This window comes from Hydractinia symbiolongicarpus, chromosome 3, assembly GCF_029227915.1.
Source record: "Hydractinia symbiolongicarpus strain clone_291-10 chromosome 3, HSymV2.1, whole genome shotgun sequence".
In the NCBI taxonomy this organism is placed as follows: Eukaryota; Metazoa; Cnidaria; class Hydrozoa; order Anthoathecata; family Hydractiniidae; genus Hydractinia; species Hydractinia symbiolongicarpus.
In genome coordinates, this window is record NC_079877.1 from 16,578,785 (window position 1) to 16,594,822 (window position 16,038).

A 16,038-nucleotide genomic window follows, 5' to 3' on the forward strand; every position below is an offset into this window, starting at 1 on the left:
CAATTTCATCTTCCAAATATTTTTATTAGACATGAAAGAGTAATCCATTTACGACTTATTACATAGCGTCGTAACCGTCTCATAATTTTAGTTTTATTAATAACTCATAGGATAAATCACAGCAAATTGGAAGGTCTAGTGAAAAAATGTATGAACAAAAATAGCAGGATTAACGTCTGGTTAATACTTCACTAAAGAATACAACATGACAACACAAGATATTCAGCTCTGAAAAAAATTCCCCTTCACGATGTAACGTATACATTGTAACACAACATTTCGTTCATGACGTATTTCTTTTGCGAGTAACTAAAATAAATCAGACAATAAAGAATTAATCAAACCGCGACACTATTTTTCTGCACATGTGCTTGCTAGTACGTTAATATCAGGACCCGCAGTCCGACGTTAAAGCAGAGGAGCAAGAAAGAATTCCAGCGTTTTAACTACAGTGTATGAATTTCTAACTGATAAGATGGAATGAACTAGACTCGGATTTTATTACACCTCGTCATTATCCGTCAGTAAAAAAACGTTTACCATTTCCAAAAGCGATACTTTTGTGTTTTTCTTTACTTCTGACTGCTTGTTATTTCTCCCCTAAATAACACACAAACAGTAAACGGACTTTTTACTACAGCCATCTAACTGACCACCGTGTACTATCTAGGCATTTTGTTCTACTAAAGACAACTTTATACCGGAAACTTTAGAAATCTAGACGAGTCAACTTCAATGTTGTCATCTTTAAACATGAACATAAAAAACGTAAAATTTGATTTGCACCAGACCCTTTCTCAATGTCTCATTTTTCAGCCTGAAATGTTTCTTAAAAAAAAGACCACCTTAAATTCGCTACAGAAAACGTGTTTGTGGTGTTCACTTGTAGTTGAAAAAGATGATGTGAATAGCTTATGTGAATAGATGAAGGAGATTGTGATGAAAATATTTTTCACATCACCGCCCACACAATGTCTGCTGACAGTTACATTACTATACTATGTATTCTTGGTTTAATGCTATACTTTATTTTCCCCTACAAAAATGTTTTCCGGGTGCTTAAATGAGCCTACCAATGTTGTTTAAATGTTTCCTTAAATTAAGGCAATCTGAGCCTCGCGTTTCTTAAAATTATGTTTCTTAACAAGAAGACGTGTCATGGAGTTTAACATAATGGTTGCTGATGTCAAAATGTAAAGTTTTTGAAAATAACGTATAATTGACTCCCTCTAGTTCGAATCTGTATAATTCAAATATTTCTCTAATTCGAACAAGTGCTCAGTCACCGTCAATTTTCCTTAAGAAACTCTTATCTCTAATTCGAACAGATTTTCAGTCTCTTCAGCACGATTTTCTCCCTAATTCGAATTTTGGAGTGTAAACAGGGCTTTGACAAATTTAATTTGTCGATCACAGAAAAGCACTTGGTGATGCAACTCGTATTGTCGAAAGAGAACGTCTTCCCAATGTAAAGCAATCAAATATTCAACAGTTTTTCAAATAGAGTTTTTTTTTGTAAACTATAAAAAATAAAAAATTGGATGAAACCTGAATTATGATTTCTTGATTTTGAAATAACATAATTTCTCCCTGTAAACTCGAATCTCTCTATAATTCAAACAAAAATTATTCCAGTGGGGATTCGAATTAGGGAGAGTCAACTGTATTAAAGAAAAACTTCGTAAACATAATGTCACTATAAAAAAAAAACAATCACCTTTTTGTTTTTAGCATTACTCCTGTCAGTCTTCGCCTTGTGTAATTGTTTACAATTTGTGGGTTCGTTTGAAACATGACTTTTATTGTTATATTTCTCGAAAGATTTGACCTTTATACTTTCTTCCTCGCTTTCAAGTTCGCCATCCTCCATTTCTTTTTTCACGTTTTCAAGATTCTGGATTATGTGACTTGGAACGTCCATCTTTGTAGAGGTTTCTGTAAGTGATGGATGAACATTTGAAAAGTCTTCCTTACTTACGACACCTAAAGAAATTAGACAAAAATATGCACTTTAGGTGAAGAAACTTTTGTGGACAAAACTTTTGAGAATAAGCTATATTGAAAGATTTACGAAAATAAATTTTCTCGATTAAACCCAAAAACGTATCCTTTTATTATCAAAGCATGAAATATAAATGAAAAAGACAATTTTTTTAGCAGGAATTTTCTTCGTGATCATTAACTTCTGTGAAATGAAGGAAACTGTTTTTTTAGCGTGCATAAACTTTCGTGAACGGATGCCTTTTGGAAATTTCGCAAATTTTGCCATATGTACTTTCGCGAATTTAGCCAAAACCCCTCCCCCTAAAAAACCCTAAGAACGTATTTAATATAATAAATAAACTAATACTAATAATAAACAAATTTCCCTGTCTTTTATAGACTTTTTATTACACTAGATTTTTTTCCTCGTAGCTTGGGTACACAATAGGAGCTTACCCAAATCTACTGTACAAACATATTACAAGACACATCTCACACATACCTTCATCGTCAGACAACTCATCAACGTCGTATAATTGCAAAAGACTTAAACCAGAAGTAGTTTTCCCAGAATCCAATGCATCTTTGGACACATCTGTCGACGCAACGCTGTTAACAACATCAGTAACATTCGTGTCAGAAATATCACTGTTATTTTTCTTGTTGTTCACATCAACATTATTAAACTTTTTGCCAGTTCGGTAACCACCTCTTCCTCTACTCCTTTCACGAATACCGCCCCGGTGGCGGCCACGCCCTCTTCCTTTATGTTCACGATCTGTATACCTATTAGTATAATAATATGAGTTGCCAAAAGAATCACGGTTTAAAAACTAGAAGGAACAAAATAATTTGTTAACACACACTATACACTTGTGTTTGTAGGAGCATGTGATATCATCGCTGTTTCAAACTACTGTGAAGATATAGTTCGATTGTTTTTCAACTGTCGCATATTGTGGGCATCACTATTTTACTGTTACCATTTTTAACTCAGACGTTGGGTGTTAATAATATAGAGATGTGGCGCAATGTATAGAAAAAGTGTCATTGCAAAGCAGCTAATATTGAAAAAATCACTAACACAAATTCCTTAGTTCGAATTAGAATTCCGTTACGTTCATCTTCCATCTGCTTCGCTTTCTTTCTGGAGACGTTTTCCACTGTAGGCCAGTTTCTAAATATTAGGAAATATCAATTTAGTAAAAAAAAGACGGACACACTTTTTTGTTCCAGTGTGTTGTTTATACCTAGGAAAGAAGATCTAACATTAATGCCATAAATAAACATTATGAAGTACCGTTTTCGCTCTTCCCTCCATTTTGCAATTTCCTCGGGCGTTTGTAAAGATATGCGAAACTTGCCTTCTGCATGTGTCTAATAACAATAATAAAATGACGCCGTGGAGAAGCTAACATGTCAACACACAGTATGTATCATAGCCTCATGACATCATGCCAAAAGTGAAAAAACTCCCTATATGTGCTTAAATAATGAAAATGTAAAAGAAAAGTGGTTTCTTTTTAGGCATAATTAACCTCATAACACAAGAGCCTACTTTGGTAATATATTTTTCTTAATTAATAAATGGCAACAACTGGTGAATACTTTGCAGCCAGTAAGTAGCATAAAAGCATTGGTAGATGTGTTTTCCAGGTAAATATTGTTTTAAGAGCACTGTTACGGCTTGCAAAATTTGATCCTTAGTTAATTTTTTTTTTTATAAATATCTACAAAATGCAATAGCATCATTGAAACAGAATATCATACCTGGATAAAATGTAGTTTAACTGCTTTACTGGATGCTGTAAACGAGCACCCATTTTCTTCACACTAAAAATTTTTTTTTAAAAATCCAACAGTTACCATTTTGACTAAACTTTGTACGCATTTTTCGTACACATTTGCGCTCACCTTAACATGCATTTTCTGGTGAGCGTCCAAAGCTGTTCTTGTGCTGAAATCACGTTCACATGGTTCGCATCGAACAGACTCGTGCTTAAAAATATATTAAATTTTTTTTTTTAATGGACTTCAATTTCAATCAATTTCAATGATTTTATGCCATAAACAAGATTCAAAACGTAACATTTATAAAAAAAACCTTTACAAAAATTGTGTGTTAAGCTGAAATGCAAACACTTTCTTTCCCTAAAATACACATATGAAATAACTGGCGAGGTCAACATACCGGTTTATCTATTTGTTTTTGACTGTTAAAGGAATGCTTTTTTGGATAATTGTTGTATGGGTTATGCCTTTGTTGCTGCTGCTGTTGTTGTAGATAACCAGAGTGGAAACCAAAGTTATTTTGGTTATTCGGACTAACATTGTACCAATTTTCTCGGTGATGCTGCTGATTTTGCCAAACGTTTTGAATATTATAGCTATTTTGTCCCTGGTAAGGGAAATTATTTTGTGGTAGCTGTATTGGTTGGTAGTTGTAGCCATACTGTTGTTGGTTCGATGAATAAGGTGCTTGCCACATAATTAAAAGGTTTTGAAAATCTATAGTTATAACAATAGAATTCATGCTAGACAAAAAATTCGTTTAAAAAAGTGAATTTCCTTAGATCAATCAAAATAAATCCTGACCAAAATATATGTTCCTATATATAAGTAAAAAAGAACTTGATGGTTTCTGCTATTGCGTACCAGTACTTTAATTTATGAGTGACATTATTTGTTTACTGTTTAGCAGAAAGCTATTTGCCTCTGGCATTCGCGTGACAGGAAAAAAGATGCTAGGATTTGGCAAAAAGAGAGATCTTTTCCTGTGTATTTCTTCTCACGGAAACATTGCTTGAGGTTTTAAACTATTATCAAAGTATATACTGATGCCTTCTAATTTATTTAAAATTCAAGTCTTAAAACAATGATTTTGTGTGACAAAATGGACAAAATAACTTTGCTTTCCCTAACGCCCCAATTTTTTCCTTACAAGTCAGCTGGCAGAGTCAAAAGAACTTACCACTGCAAATGTAAACAAAGGTAGCATTTCCAGACCCAAAATTGAACATTTAACTTTGATGATAACACATAGGTCACTGGAAAGAGCTTAAAGGGAACCCGATGTATAAAATGATGTTGGACTTATATTATAGAGCTTAAAAAGTTAGCTAACAAGTCTTTTTTTAAAAAAGCTCTTTTCGCTCTCAAGATATTCACATTTTAATAGCAAATTTGGACATTTTCTTTCATCAGTAATTTTAGACCTGTTAAGGGGTGTGCATTCAAACTTTATCAATGCATAGATATTATAAAGGTTAATTGATTATCATAATTTTTTTTGCCAAAATGACACTCGCTTGCTTGTCCCAGGCCTCTCATTTTTTTGCTGACGACTCAATAACTCGGGATCTGCAACTTAGTTTGCAATCAAATTTTGTGGGTAAGCTTGTGTAAGCCCTATATGTTTACTCACAAAATTTGATTGCAAACTAAGTTGCAGATACCATCTTTATTACAGCAAACTTTATAAGAAATGTAAAATATATACAAAATAAAAAGCATTAAAAAATATTTTTTTATGTTCGTTTGGGTGGAAACCTTGGGGTTGATAATGAACACCTTCATTTTTTTGGAAGACATCCTGTCTTTTTACTTCTCGATATTTTCTTTTTCTTCTTCCTACTTTGGTCTCCTCGCGAACAGAACTGTCTCCACTTTCAATGCGCTCATTGTCAATTGAATGAGCGATGACGAGTGATGTCTAATTCCAGCTGATTCAAGAAGTTTAGGTAGGGTATATTTTAATCCTGAATTATAAATAAAAAAGCTCAAGCTCAATCCAAGAGACATTTCCATCGGTGAGTTGTACTGAACTTTGCGACAAATGTTCCAGAGAACACTGTTGAAGCACTCGTTAACGTTTTGATTAGTCAAATTTTTACATCCTTCCAAAAACTTTACATTGGCTAATCTATTGAAAATAGGTGTAATACATTTTACAATGGCTTCTTAAAACGGCCATTTAACAGGTTTATAACTGTTCGACCCGGTCGCAATGTCTCTTTGATAACTGCACCAGCTGTTATTACCCTTGGGACAGTTTTTAAGTTGCCATTTTTCAACTGTACTTGAGTAGTGTTTTAAAATTGCCCAAGTTTCGCACAACATTTTTTCTACATCTCCTTTGCTATTCCTTATAGAGCGGTTGAAAAGATTTTGCATAGCATCGATTCGTGCGATTGTAAGGCGTCCCTTACCGCTCAACCCTTTACCGTCATCCAATTTTTCCCCTTCATATCCTTGACCAGCTTTCGCAAATTCGTACCCATTCTTTTCTTAACGTGGTTAACACATTCTTCTTTTTTAACGAAAAAGGATGCTCCATACGGCCTTTCTCTGTCCACATTTGCATAAGCACTACATCTCCATCCCCAATAAACAGATTGTATCGGACACCGAAGTTTTCAATTAAACGTTGGTACAGTTGCAGTACACCATCCGATTCCATTTTCTGAAAAAAAATATAATTTATTAAAAAACTGGACACACTATATGAATGATGTATGCAATAAAAAGTAATGAAAAGCACCTGTGGACTTTTAAAACAATGATTTTTGAAACAATTCGGTTCGTGATCAAGGTACCAATCTAAATATTAAATTTGCTCTATCAGGCCTTTCTCTCTTTTCTCAGCCATACTATTACACTGTTTGCATGTTCTTCATTTAAGTGTCACATCTAATACTTGGGAAGAACAGTCTGCGATCGCTGACACTACACCATTGTTAACAGTCCAGCCACGACTGCTCCAAGTTCCGTTGAAACTTGTAGCGATATCAGTAATGTCATCTGTACAACTGTACTCTTGCTTCGTTAAAATTATCGCTCTGTCAGCTGCCATTTTCAAATTTTAGTCCCTAAACTTAAGGGCTTTACTCTCCTAGAACTGAACATGTTCCACATAGCATGGTTTGCTAACAGGTGTTGAGAGTCCCAACAAACTTGTGATTTTCAGCAAACCTTGGCGTCCTTTACCAGCCAGGCGACTACCAAGTAAACTTTTTCGATTTAAATCAAAAACTTTTCCAGACTTGGAGTACTGAAAAACTCCTGTTTCGCATCACATTTTTCGTTTTTACTTTTTATGACAAATCATTCCCAGACCTGCCCTAAATTGTTCTTGCTCAAGAAAAGTTTTATCGCTATGACATACTTTACATATACATAATTTTTGGAAACATTCAGTTAAATTTGACGTATCTATATTCACTAGCGATGGATAAGACATCCATTATTATCTTTTTGACTTACACATTTTTGTCCAACTTGTGGTTTATTTTTTATTTTCAATCTTTGCTTTAGCTGGAGAGTCGAAACACTTTTTTCTAATTTTTTTTCTTTCTTTTTTGATGGAGCAGAAGCTTTATGACGATAAGTAGACATTTTTAAATATTTATATAGCTTGATGTTGTTAGTTTTATTTTCAATCTTTGCTTTAGCTGGAGAGTCGAAACACTTTTTTCTAATTTTTTTTCTTTCTTTTTTGATGGAGCAGAAGCTTTATGACGATAAGTAGACATTTTTAAATATTTATATAGCTTGATGTTGTTAGTGTCGCTTGTAAAATGAAACTTTTTTTTCCGAAAAAAGCATAAATGAAAGTCAAAGTGAAAAAAGTGATTTTTAATTGGTTGGATAAAAATACAGAATCATTAAAAGAAAAGCGATACAAGAAATTCAATGGTATCATTTTTTACAACGTTTGTTGTGATTACGTTATTGTTACAAAATCACAGTTTATTCCCAAAGTGATAAACATAAACATTTACACCTGGAAGACTAACGACAACGATGTGTTTGTTGGAAAAAAGTCGCATTTCTATTCTATTTTATAAAAAAATAATTCTTCCATTAAAAAGTTCACATTAAAAAAAAAAATTTGCAAAAAAACTATTTTTTTCCCTTACTCACACCTTAATTTGAACTAAAGGATCAAAAATGCTATACTGGTAAAGATCTCAAGCTTGTAAAAGACATTTAAAAATATATATATTAGTTCTAAACAGAGTTATATTTTTAACTTACATGTATATTTTCTGGTTATACTGGGAATATTCTAGTTACAAAATATCTAGTTACTAATTATTAATAAACTGGTGCTTTTTTCACTCTTGACGCAAAATACTTAAATCAAAGCTTTGTTGTGAAATAAAAGTTGCTTGCAAAACACTTACTACATTGATTGTTATGAAATACATGAATACAAATTCTGTTTATATTGAATGTTTCGTTCTACCACCCTGTCCATTTCCGACTACAATGCTATATGTATACCTGCATGCATTATGCTTATCTCCCAAGATTTTCTCTTTCTACTGTTCACTTTGTTTGTGTTTGCACACTGTAACTAATGTTTTGCAAACTAGTGCTAAAGTCCCTGCGCATCTCGTTGTGTGATTCTGGAACCGGCCTCCAAGTTTGTGGTCAATTTTTTTCCCTTTTCTACTAATGCTAGTAAGGTTGGGTTAGGAGCAATATAAGGTTAAATTAATAAAGAATTATTTAGCTTTCAGACACACTGTGTTTTTCTCTGTGTGCATGAGTCTTTTGGCAGCAAGGGATCAGAACTTGGTTACTTTAGCTATCTAGCATTTATCAAGTACCACTGCCATTATTATTTTAATTTCTGCTATTTAATGCTAGCAAAAATAGCGACAAATAAACAAAGGAAATCCCTTAGCGATAGTTATCCTAATTTTATTTTTTAAATCTAAATTATCGATATATCCCTACTGCTTTTACATTTATTAAACTGACTTGGTTCTTTTCAAACTTCTTTTTTCTCTTTATTGAGACACTGAATTAAACTTTGCAATCAATTCCACCCTTCTCTCCATCGCTTAATGTAATTTGCTGTGTGCCTTTTTTTGCTTTTTTAAATCTAATGTCAGAGAAGCCACATTTTTTCTTGAATTTTTTCTGCCTGAATTGTGTTAGCTTGCTGAAAATCTTAAAACTGGCTTGTAAATCTATCAAACTTTGATTGAGTTCGATAATAGTCGTTTCCATAGCTTCTATTACTTCATCTTTTTCGTCTTCTCCAGTATTAAATTTAGTGACTAATTTTGAATGGAGACATCGGTAGATCATGTCCTTTCGGAGTTTTTTTGCTATGTGAGAGATGGCTTACTTGTTTTTGAAGTTGCAAACTGATAACGCATAGTGATCTGCTGTATTGGGGTGGAAAATATGTAACATTTGTTAATCTACACAGTGACATAAATACCTCTATAGTTAACACCACTGAATTGTCCAACAGTTATAATTCAGCTTTTTTTTTTAATTAAATCAGTTTGAAACCTTATGCCACTTATCTTCCTTGTTTTTTTATGAACCAATTGAATTTTTAATTAAATTGCTTATTTGATTAGGTGTAACTGATACATCATTATTGATTTTTTTTCATCATTTGGGAAATTGCTACATTTCTATTTGCAGCATAAGCACTTGCTATGTCAATCAGTTGATTAAATACATATATGTGACTTTTCAAATTTAAATTGAATTTAGTATTGTTGCAAAAATCCTTCCTTTCAGCATCATTCATCCAGGGTGACCACTAATAAAATGACAACAAAAGTAAGGATATTAAGGAGAATTAAGGAGACAAATTAAAACTTTTTAAGCATATTTTGCTGCGAACGAGAATAAAAAGATAAAAAAATAAGGATAATTAAGGAGAAAACCAATTTTAGTTCTCTATCTTCAATGTTACATATTATGTTCTATGACAAGAAAATTATACATATTATACGAATATACATATAAATTATGCCCTGAAAGATAGAACATAAAGGATTTCAGGTAACAGAGAAATACGTATTATTGGTGATGAAAAATCCATGAACACATTTCCAAAAAGGTTACAATCAGAAAAAATAAGAAATAAGGAGAAAATAAGGAAAATAGCTAAAATTTTGTGTAAGTACTTTTAAAGAGATTTTCTTTTTCTAAGGTTATTTAGGGAATTTAAGGGGGAGTGGTCACCTTGTCATCCCTTTCAGTTTCACAGCAACATCTACACAAATGGAAAAACTATAATATAAAAATCCTCAGATCAACTCAAAGTCACAGAACTACCACATGTAACATGAACTGTTTTGCTTTAAGTCAAAGTACTCACGGTTATCAATATCGCAAGAAGGTGAGCCTGAACATAGAGGTAATCCTAAAGTACTCATTTTATGAGGTGTCCTTAACATCATTGTTATCAACTACCATGTCTTCAAGATAAAAAACTAATTGGTCAATTGTAAAACATGGTTATTTATAATGATTTCTTACATTCTGAACAATCATCATTTAATATCATTGATGGAAACTCTTCCATCCTCAAGATGCCATGCTAAAACCAGTACTATCTAAATAAAATTTTGTATGATACTGTGCGTACAAGTGCAATATGTCAAACACACACCAATTCATTCACCAATCAACTGACAACCATCAACTACATGCAACCAAAAAAGAAATATTCTAATATCATACTGGAACAACCATCATACCAGGCCTATCAATAAGGGGAGAGCAATTGCTCTTGCTCACGCAAAGACTCGGGCAATTCTAAGAAATGAGAAACTAGCTGAGCCATTAATTGCTCCCCCAATTCCCAAAAAAGTTTTTTTTGGCCAAGCAATATCAATTCATCTTACATGGAAATCAATGTTCCCTTTCCTATTATTTACAGTAAAAAAGAACCAAAATATATAAAAAAAGATAAAATAAAATAGATAAAAAAGACTTTGTAATAAAACATGCGTTTATAAAGTTATTCTATTTATTCAGATTAATCGCCCAGTTTAAATTATTGTAACCTTGGGAGAGCGATTTATAGCTCTGGTATTATTTTCTTATTGATAGGCCTGTCATACATAATGTCAGGCAGTATTACAGCAAAATTTGTTTAGCCAAAACTTATATAGATCTCCACAAACTTGATTAAGATCAAAAACTTGCAAGAACAACATATTAAATAGTATCTGTTATATCAACATGACGAAAAAAACCAAATAGCTGAAATAAAATTTCAGAACACAAGAACACAAGAAAGAAGTCAATGCCATGCTCTGTTTATAGTTTAATAATATCCAGTATAATTAGTACACTAAAAATTGAAGAAAACACAAAGTAAAAAAAAAAAGTAAAACTTTTGGGTACCCATTCGAAGTGGACACAGGGACTTAAGAGCCATTATCTCATCACAAATACACTCTTTGATAACAAAAACATGTTGTGTTGATGCCGAATTTAAAAAACCTGGTACATACCAAATTTGTATGATGAGCTAACTTTTAAATTTGAAATTTCACGATAAAAACAACCTCCGATGCCAGATTCTGATTCTGCGCTAACTTTTCAAGTCTTTAAATTTTTTAGCTCCTTTCATAACTCGGTCCACTTCGGAACTATGGTTGCACTACATTGGTTGAGTTTTCTATGGTGCCGCATGTGATATTCCTGGCAAAGTGTGACAAGTTTCGTTCAGAATTTTTGTTTTTCGCTCTGCTCAAGCATTTTATATATCAATTGAGAAAGCTATGGGAATGCACTTTCATAAAAAAACATAATTTGCGACGCTGATAAAAAACTTTTCGTCCATCTAAAATCAGGTTAATTTTAATTTTCGCCTGTTTCATTGAAAATAAAGATGACTGCTGTGGAAATGCTGACAAAGGAATCCATCTATTATGAATAGGGAGCCAATAATCCACAAACCCCTGTATATATAAGGGCACGTTCAGGCGACTTTTTGAATTAAACCGCTGGCTTTCAAGCATTCCCAAAATGCAATTCTTGGTAAAGTATCATGCAGACGATAGTTGGAAGAAGGCGGTTAACATGAAAGGATAAATTTTATATATAAGTTATTTATCAAGTAAATCTTATCAGAAACCATTAAAAACAGTTCTTTAACAGTACAGGATCTTTCCTCGATCGGGTGAGTGACCCCCGATTGATTAAACTGGTTGGTTCGATTGAGTCAGCACTGGTGGCAATTTTTCACAACCACCTGATTGAGTAAGTCTTAACAGGCGGTAAATTTTTAGCTAGCTAAATACATAAACAAACCAAAGGTGCCTGGAAGAGACTTAGTTCTTGCCTAGCACCTAGTTAGCTTAAGCTCTAGAGACAGCTAGCTAGCTATGTTAAAGATATCAATATTTCTCTACTATACTTTGTGTAAAATATCATAAAAATATGCACATTTTTCTCTATATAGCTTGCTATACTGGCTTCTTACTAAACTAACTCCAAGCACATGTCTTCAGAGGCTCAACATGTGCAACCTTAGCCTGGCCTACCTGACTTTCTTCCCTTTTGATTCTTCTTCTGCAGTTTTTAAGTGAGGGAAGAAAAAAGAGTCAGGTGGACCCTGATTTCAATTTTTGACAGTTAAAAAAAAAAGAACTTTGAATTTTCGAAATTTTCCTGCATAATTTCGTAATTACTCATAATTATGCAAATTTAAATGTTACTTTAAGAATGGTAGGGGTAATAGAAGCAGTGATCTTTACGCTAAAAAAGGCCTTTAGCGCTTGAAATGAAATTTTATACCAAATGCAATGTTATTTACATCTTTAACGAGCCAAGGCTTCGAGAGCAAGCATATGAATACACCGCAACATGATACGATTATACAGATTTACCTCAATGAGTGTGCTTGTGTCGACTTTTTCTCTCTTTTTTGCGAAATCTTCTCTGTATCTTTCCTTTTCAAAACACATTTTTAAATGCGCTACTTCGTCCGCTCTTTTTGTTGAGCACTTTGTTTTTAACGCTGTGGACATGCTATAGGTGTATTTCTTTGAAGAAACTTTTTTCATAGTACATGTGAGCATGTGAGATCACAAAGAACATAAAAAAGCAATTTGTGGAAAAGCCTGGTGTTTATCATCAGTACTTTTTCTTATTTCAGTTGTACACTACGTCCTGGTCAATTAACTAGAGCCATTTACAGGAGGTAGGGTGTTTATGAACATTTTATAAGCAATAAAATAGAATGAAGTACGGAATATGACATAACAATGAAAGAAATGACAATAAGCAGAATTATTTATTAAAAAGCAAAAACAAACCACCCTAACAGCTAATGATCAAGGAAACAACCCCCAACAGCTGCCGTCTATTCATATGTAAATTAGACGGTGCCGGTTGAACAACTTATTACTTAATTTTTGACAACCTGAACAAATAAAATTAACTAACGTTGGGGGTCTAGGTTGATTAAAAAGCTTTCGTTTTGCTTTCCTTTCTTCGGTGAGGCTCATTGAATGTGCCTCACCGACAACTTACTTATTTTTTTTTAATGCTGACAATTAAAATTTTAGCCAATCGGCGACGTGAATTCAGATTGCGAATTCAAATTCAAGGAGGGTCCACCTGACGCTCTCCTGTTTGATTGTACTTTGGATTTTTTTCTACTTTTCGCGGCCCTATACCGTGTACCGTAATGCCGAGAGCGTCAGGAACCCGGGCTAGTGCACCCTAGACTGAAAATATGCACCATATAGTCAATCCAATTCAAGAAATCATCAATAGCATTGAAACGGCATAGTGATTTTTTTTTAATCGGTGAAACAGCGCAAAATAAGTTTATGACTTAATGTAAACAAAAATTATATTGCACTTTTGTCCAACGGCTTGCCTTTTTAAAAAGCAATTTTAAGCAAGAAAAATACTCAACTGAATCAGGTAAGTCTCTTCTGATCAGGTGATTGCGCACTCATTTGATCAGGTAATTTACCTTGATTGGGGGACAGTCACCTGATCGGGGAAAGATCCCATACTGTTTAAAGAAGTTCGCTATACCACATAATAAGTTTATTTTAATTTTTATAGTTTTTGAATCATTAGAGTCTGTTTTTCTTTTTTTTTTCTGGCATGGTTTGGGTCTCTGCAGGTTTTTTCAGGCGAATACTTGCTTGAAAACGCCCGCACTTTTTGCAGTCAGGGTAAACACCTAATTAGGTGGCATGACCTAATTAGCCGAGTCATTTAGTTAGGCGACGTGATGTAGTTTAATTAGGCGACTCGTAGTCTAACTAGGCGAACGAAAACTTTCTGTTGTAAATACGTTGAAATCATTGTGTTTCACACTACAATTTTTATGTAAATCAAATCTGTCCACTTTGCAGAAAATTTAGACCAATTATCATCGTATTTGCATCCCGCATTGGCAACTTATGGCTCAAACCTCGTGTGGCACTATTTGTTGTTTTAAATAATGGATTTCAGCCATCCACGCCACAGGGAAAAAATAAGTATGTCGGACAAAATTGTGGTAGTGTTTGACTAAGATTTTAACGTTGTTAAAACAGGATGTGAATAAAAAAGAAACGTTACAAAACAAACAAAATAATTGTTACCACATTCACCTTAAAAAAATACATTTTGCGTTTTGTGAAAGAGTATCTTCATTAATTATTGCGTATTTTACTATCGTCACCTAAATAGGCGAGACTTAGGTTATATATTTTTTAATTAGGTTATATATTTCTAATTAGGTTATATATTTCATTTTAACATAATTCTCACTTGCGCGAGGCATGAGTAACAATGTTGGAATCATGGTCACATAGACCATTCGGCGATTCGGTTTGACGTCATAACTATTTCTTTGGAGCTGAAAAGTTTCCGTATTTTAGGTGAAGAGAAAAGAGTCCAGAGCTAGGCAGATTTTGGAGTTTTAAGAACAATGCTAGAAAGTTTGAGCAAAGATAATTTTTTTGGAGCAAAATCCAGATAGCTAAGCAAAATTTCCAGACAGATTTTTATTGTGATTACCTTTTGTTAGCTAATTATTCTTCCATTTCCACATTTTTTACCATTCTTCCCCCTACGAACTAGGTTTGTTTTCACCCAACAAAAATTTAAAAATGGCGGATGTAGCACAAATGCGATTCGTCAATTAAGCCAAATGTCTAATCATCACTACAGCAAAAAAGCTGAACCGAATCGCCGAATATCCATGCTGAACAAAGTTTGTTTGTGATTTTTTCTTAAGAATGTGTGAAAAGCCAATAAATATTGTAATGTCTTAACTAGGTAACATATGGCCTAATTAGACTACAACGTGTCGCCTAATTAGGTGGTATGCCCTAATTAACCTACCGTCGCCTAATTATAAGTGTTTACCCAGACTGTTTTAGGGCGGGGCATCATTTTGACAAATGCCGTGATTGCAGATCCTGTGTCACTGTCAGCCTTAATACAATGTGGGCAAGCTGAAACAACCTTGGAACAATCTGAAACATGGGAGAACAACTTATGAACAAGCTAGAACAAGCCAGAACAATCTGATAAGGACAAGCGTAAACTATCTAAAAGCTTGTTAATAAATTAACTTGTTGCTGTTGCATTTTGTACAAACAGATTCGCAGCTTTTGATTTCGTTATTGCATGGTTTATAAATGATAACAAACAAACAAAAGATGATAATATATGAACAGAAAAAAGAATATACAAAAAAAATGCACGTGGGTTCAAACGGCGACCATCTTTGGCTTCTGTTGTGTTAAATTGCAGAACAGCGGTTCGCATTCAAAAAGGTGTCGTTAAGGGGGATTTTCACGAAGCGAATTAAACGGCAAATTCGACGACGAATTGTATCTGAGCATGCGCAGTTTTGTTTATTTTGATTTTGCATCGAAATATTCGCTTCGCTGAAAAGTAGAAACAGTTCCTACTTTTTCGCGGCTAAAGGTTTCGCTGCTAGTTTTTGACCAATCAGAACGCGGTTAACCAATGTAAACAATGACTTTAATTTATTTTGTCGTGAAAATTAAAAAGCGAATTCGCCATCGAATTCGCCGTCGAATTCGCCGTTCAATTCGCTTCGTGAAAATCCCCCTTTAGTGTGAGAATGAACCTCATCCTCGATTTATTTTGCTTTTGATGTGCTTTTCTCCGCAAAAGCAGCGCTGGTAAACTGACCGATTGGATTTTATTTATTGCATATCTTTAAAACTTTTAAAAAACGTTGTGGTGGTTCATGTTTATTTGCACAAAAATATTATTATGATGGAAAAAAATTATTTTTAGAGG

General features: G+C 33.6%; 2 protein-coding genes across 4 annotated transcripts; both read right to left on the reverse strand.

Moving 5' to 3' along the window:
- Window positions 1-161: 161 nt before the first annotated feature.
- LOC130635985 (FMR1-interacting protein NUFIP1-like) lies at window positions 162-11,686 on the reverse strand. Of its 2 annotated transcripts, none has more exons than XM_057445546.1 (10): window positions 11,262-11,686; window positions 4,175-4,491; window positions 3,898-3,981; window positions 3,754-3,816; window positions 3,284-3,360; window positions 3,068-3,160; window positions 2,486-2,769; window positions 1,718-1,935; window positions 541-600; window positions 162-309 (listed from the first exon to the last, which is right to left on the reverse strand). In XM_057445546.1, exons 2-10 carry the CDS (start codon window positions 4,469-4,471, stop codon window positions 223-225), a joined length of 1,263 nt encoding a protein of 420 aa, XP_057301529.1. In that variant the 5' UTR covers window positions 4,472-4,491; window positions 11,262-11,686; the 3' UTR covers window positions 162-222. The 2 variants fall into 2 exon arrangements, with proteins under 2 accessions (XP_057301529.1, XP_057301528.1); XM_057445545.1 differs by having other exon boundaries at window positions 1,718-1,983; window positions 11,262-11,683.
- On the reverse strand, window positions 4,504-11,254 carry LOC130635989 (uncharacterized). Of its 2 annotated transcripts, XM_057445554.1 has the most exons (3): window positions 10,279-11,254; window positions 6,524-6,582; window positions 4,504-6,445 (listed from the first exon to the last, which is right to left on the reverse strand). In XM_057445554.1, the coding sequence occupies exons 1-3, from the start codon at window positions 10,322-10,324 to the stop codon at window positions 6,227-6,229; spliced, it is 324 nt and encodes a 107-aa protein (XP_057301537.1). In that variant the 5' UTR covers window positions 10,325-11,254; the 3' UTR covers window positions 4,504-6,226. The 2 variants fall into 2 exon arrangements, with proteins under 2 accessions (XP_057301537.1, XP_057301536.1); XM_057445553.1 differs by having other exon boundaries at window positions 4,504-6,582.
- Window positions 11,687-16,038: the final 4,352 nt, after the last annotated feature.

Bases quoted from the DNA above. Each gene is read 5' to 3' on its own strand.
- LOC130635989 (XM_057445553.1), bottom strand. From the start codon at position 10,324: ATGGAAGAGTTTCCATCAATGATATTAAATGATGATTGTTCAGAAT. The intron at 6,583-10,278 runs GTAAGAAATCAT...TTTAATATTTAG, and splicing joins AAATGATGATTGTTCAGAAT to ATTGGTACCTTGATCACGAA.
- LOC130635985 (XM_057445545.1), bottom strand. From the start codon at position 4,471: ATGTGGCAAGCACCTTATTCATCGAACCAACAACAGTATGGCTACAAC. The intron at 2,770-3,067 runs GTTAGTGATTTT...TTATACTAATAG, and splicing joins ATTCGAACTAAGGAATTTGT to GTATACAGATCGTGAACATA. The intron at 601-1,717 runs GTGATTGTTTTT...TGTGTTATTTAG, and splicing joins GTAATGCTAAAAACAAAAAG to GGGAGAAATAACAAGCAGTC.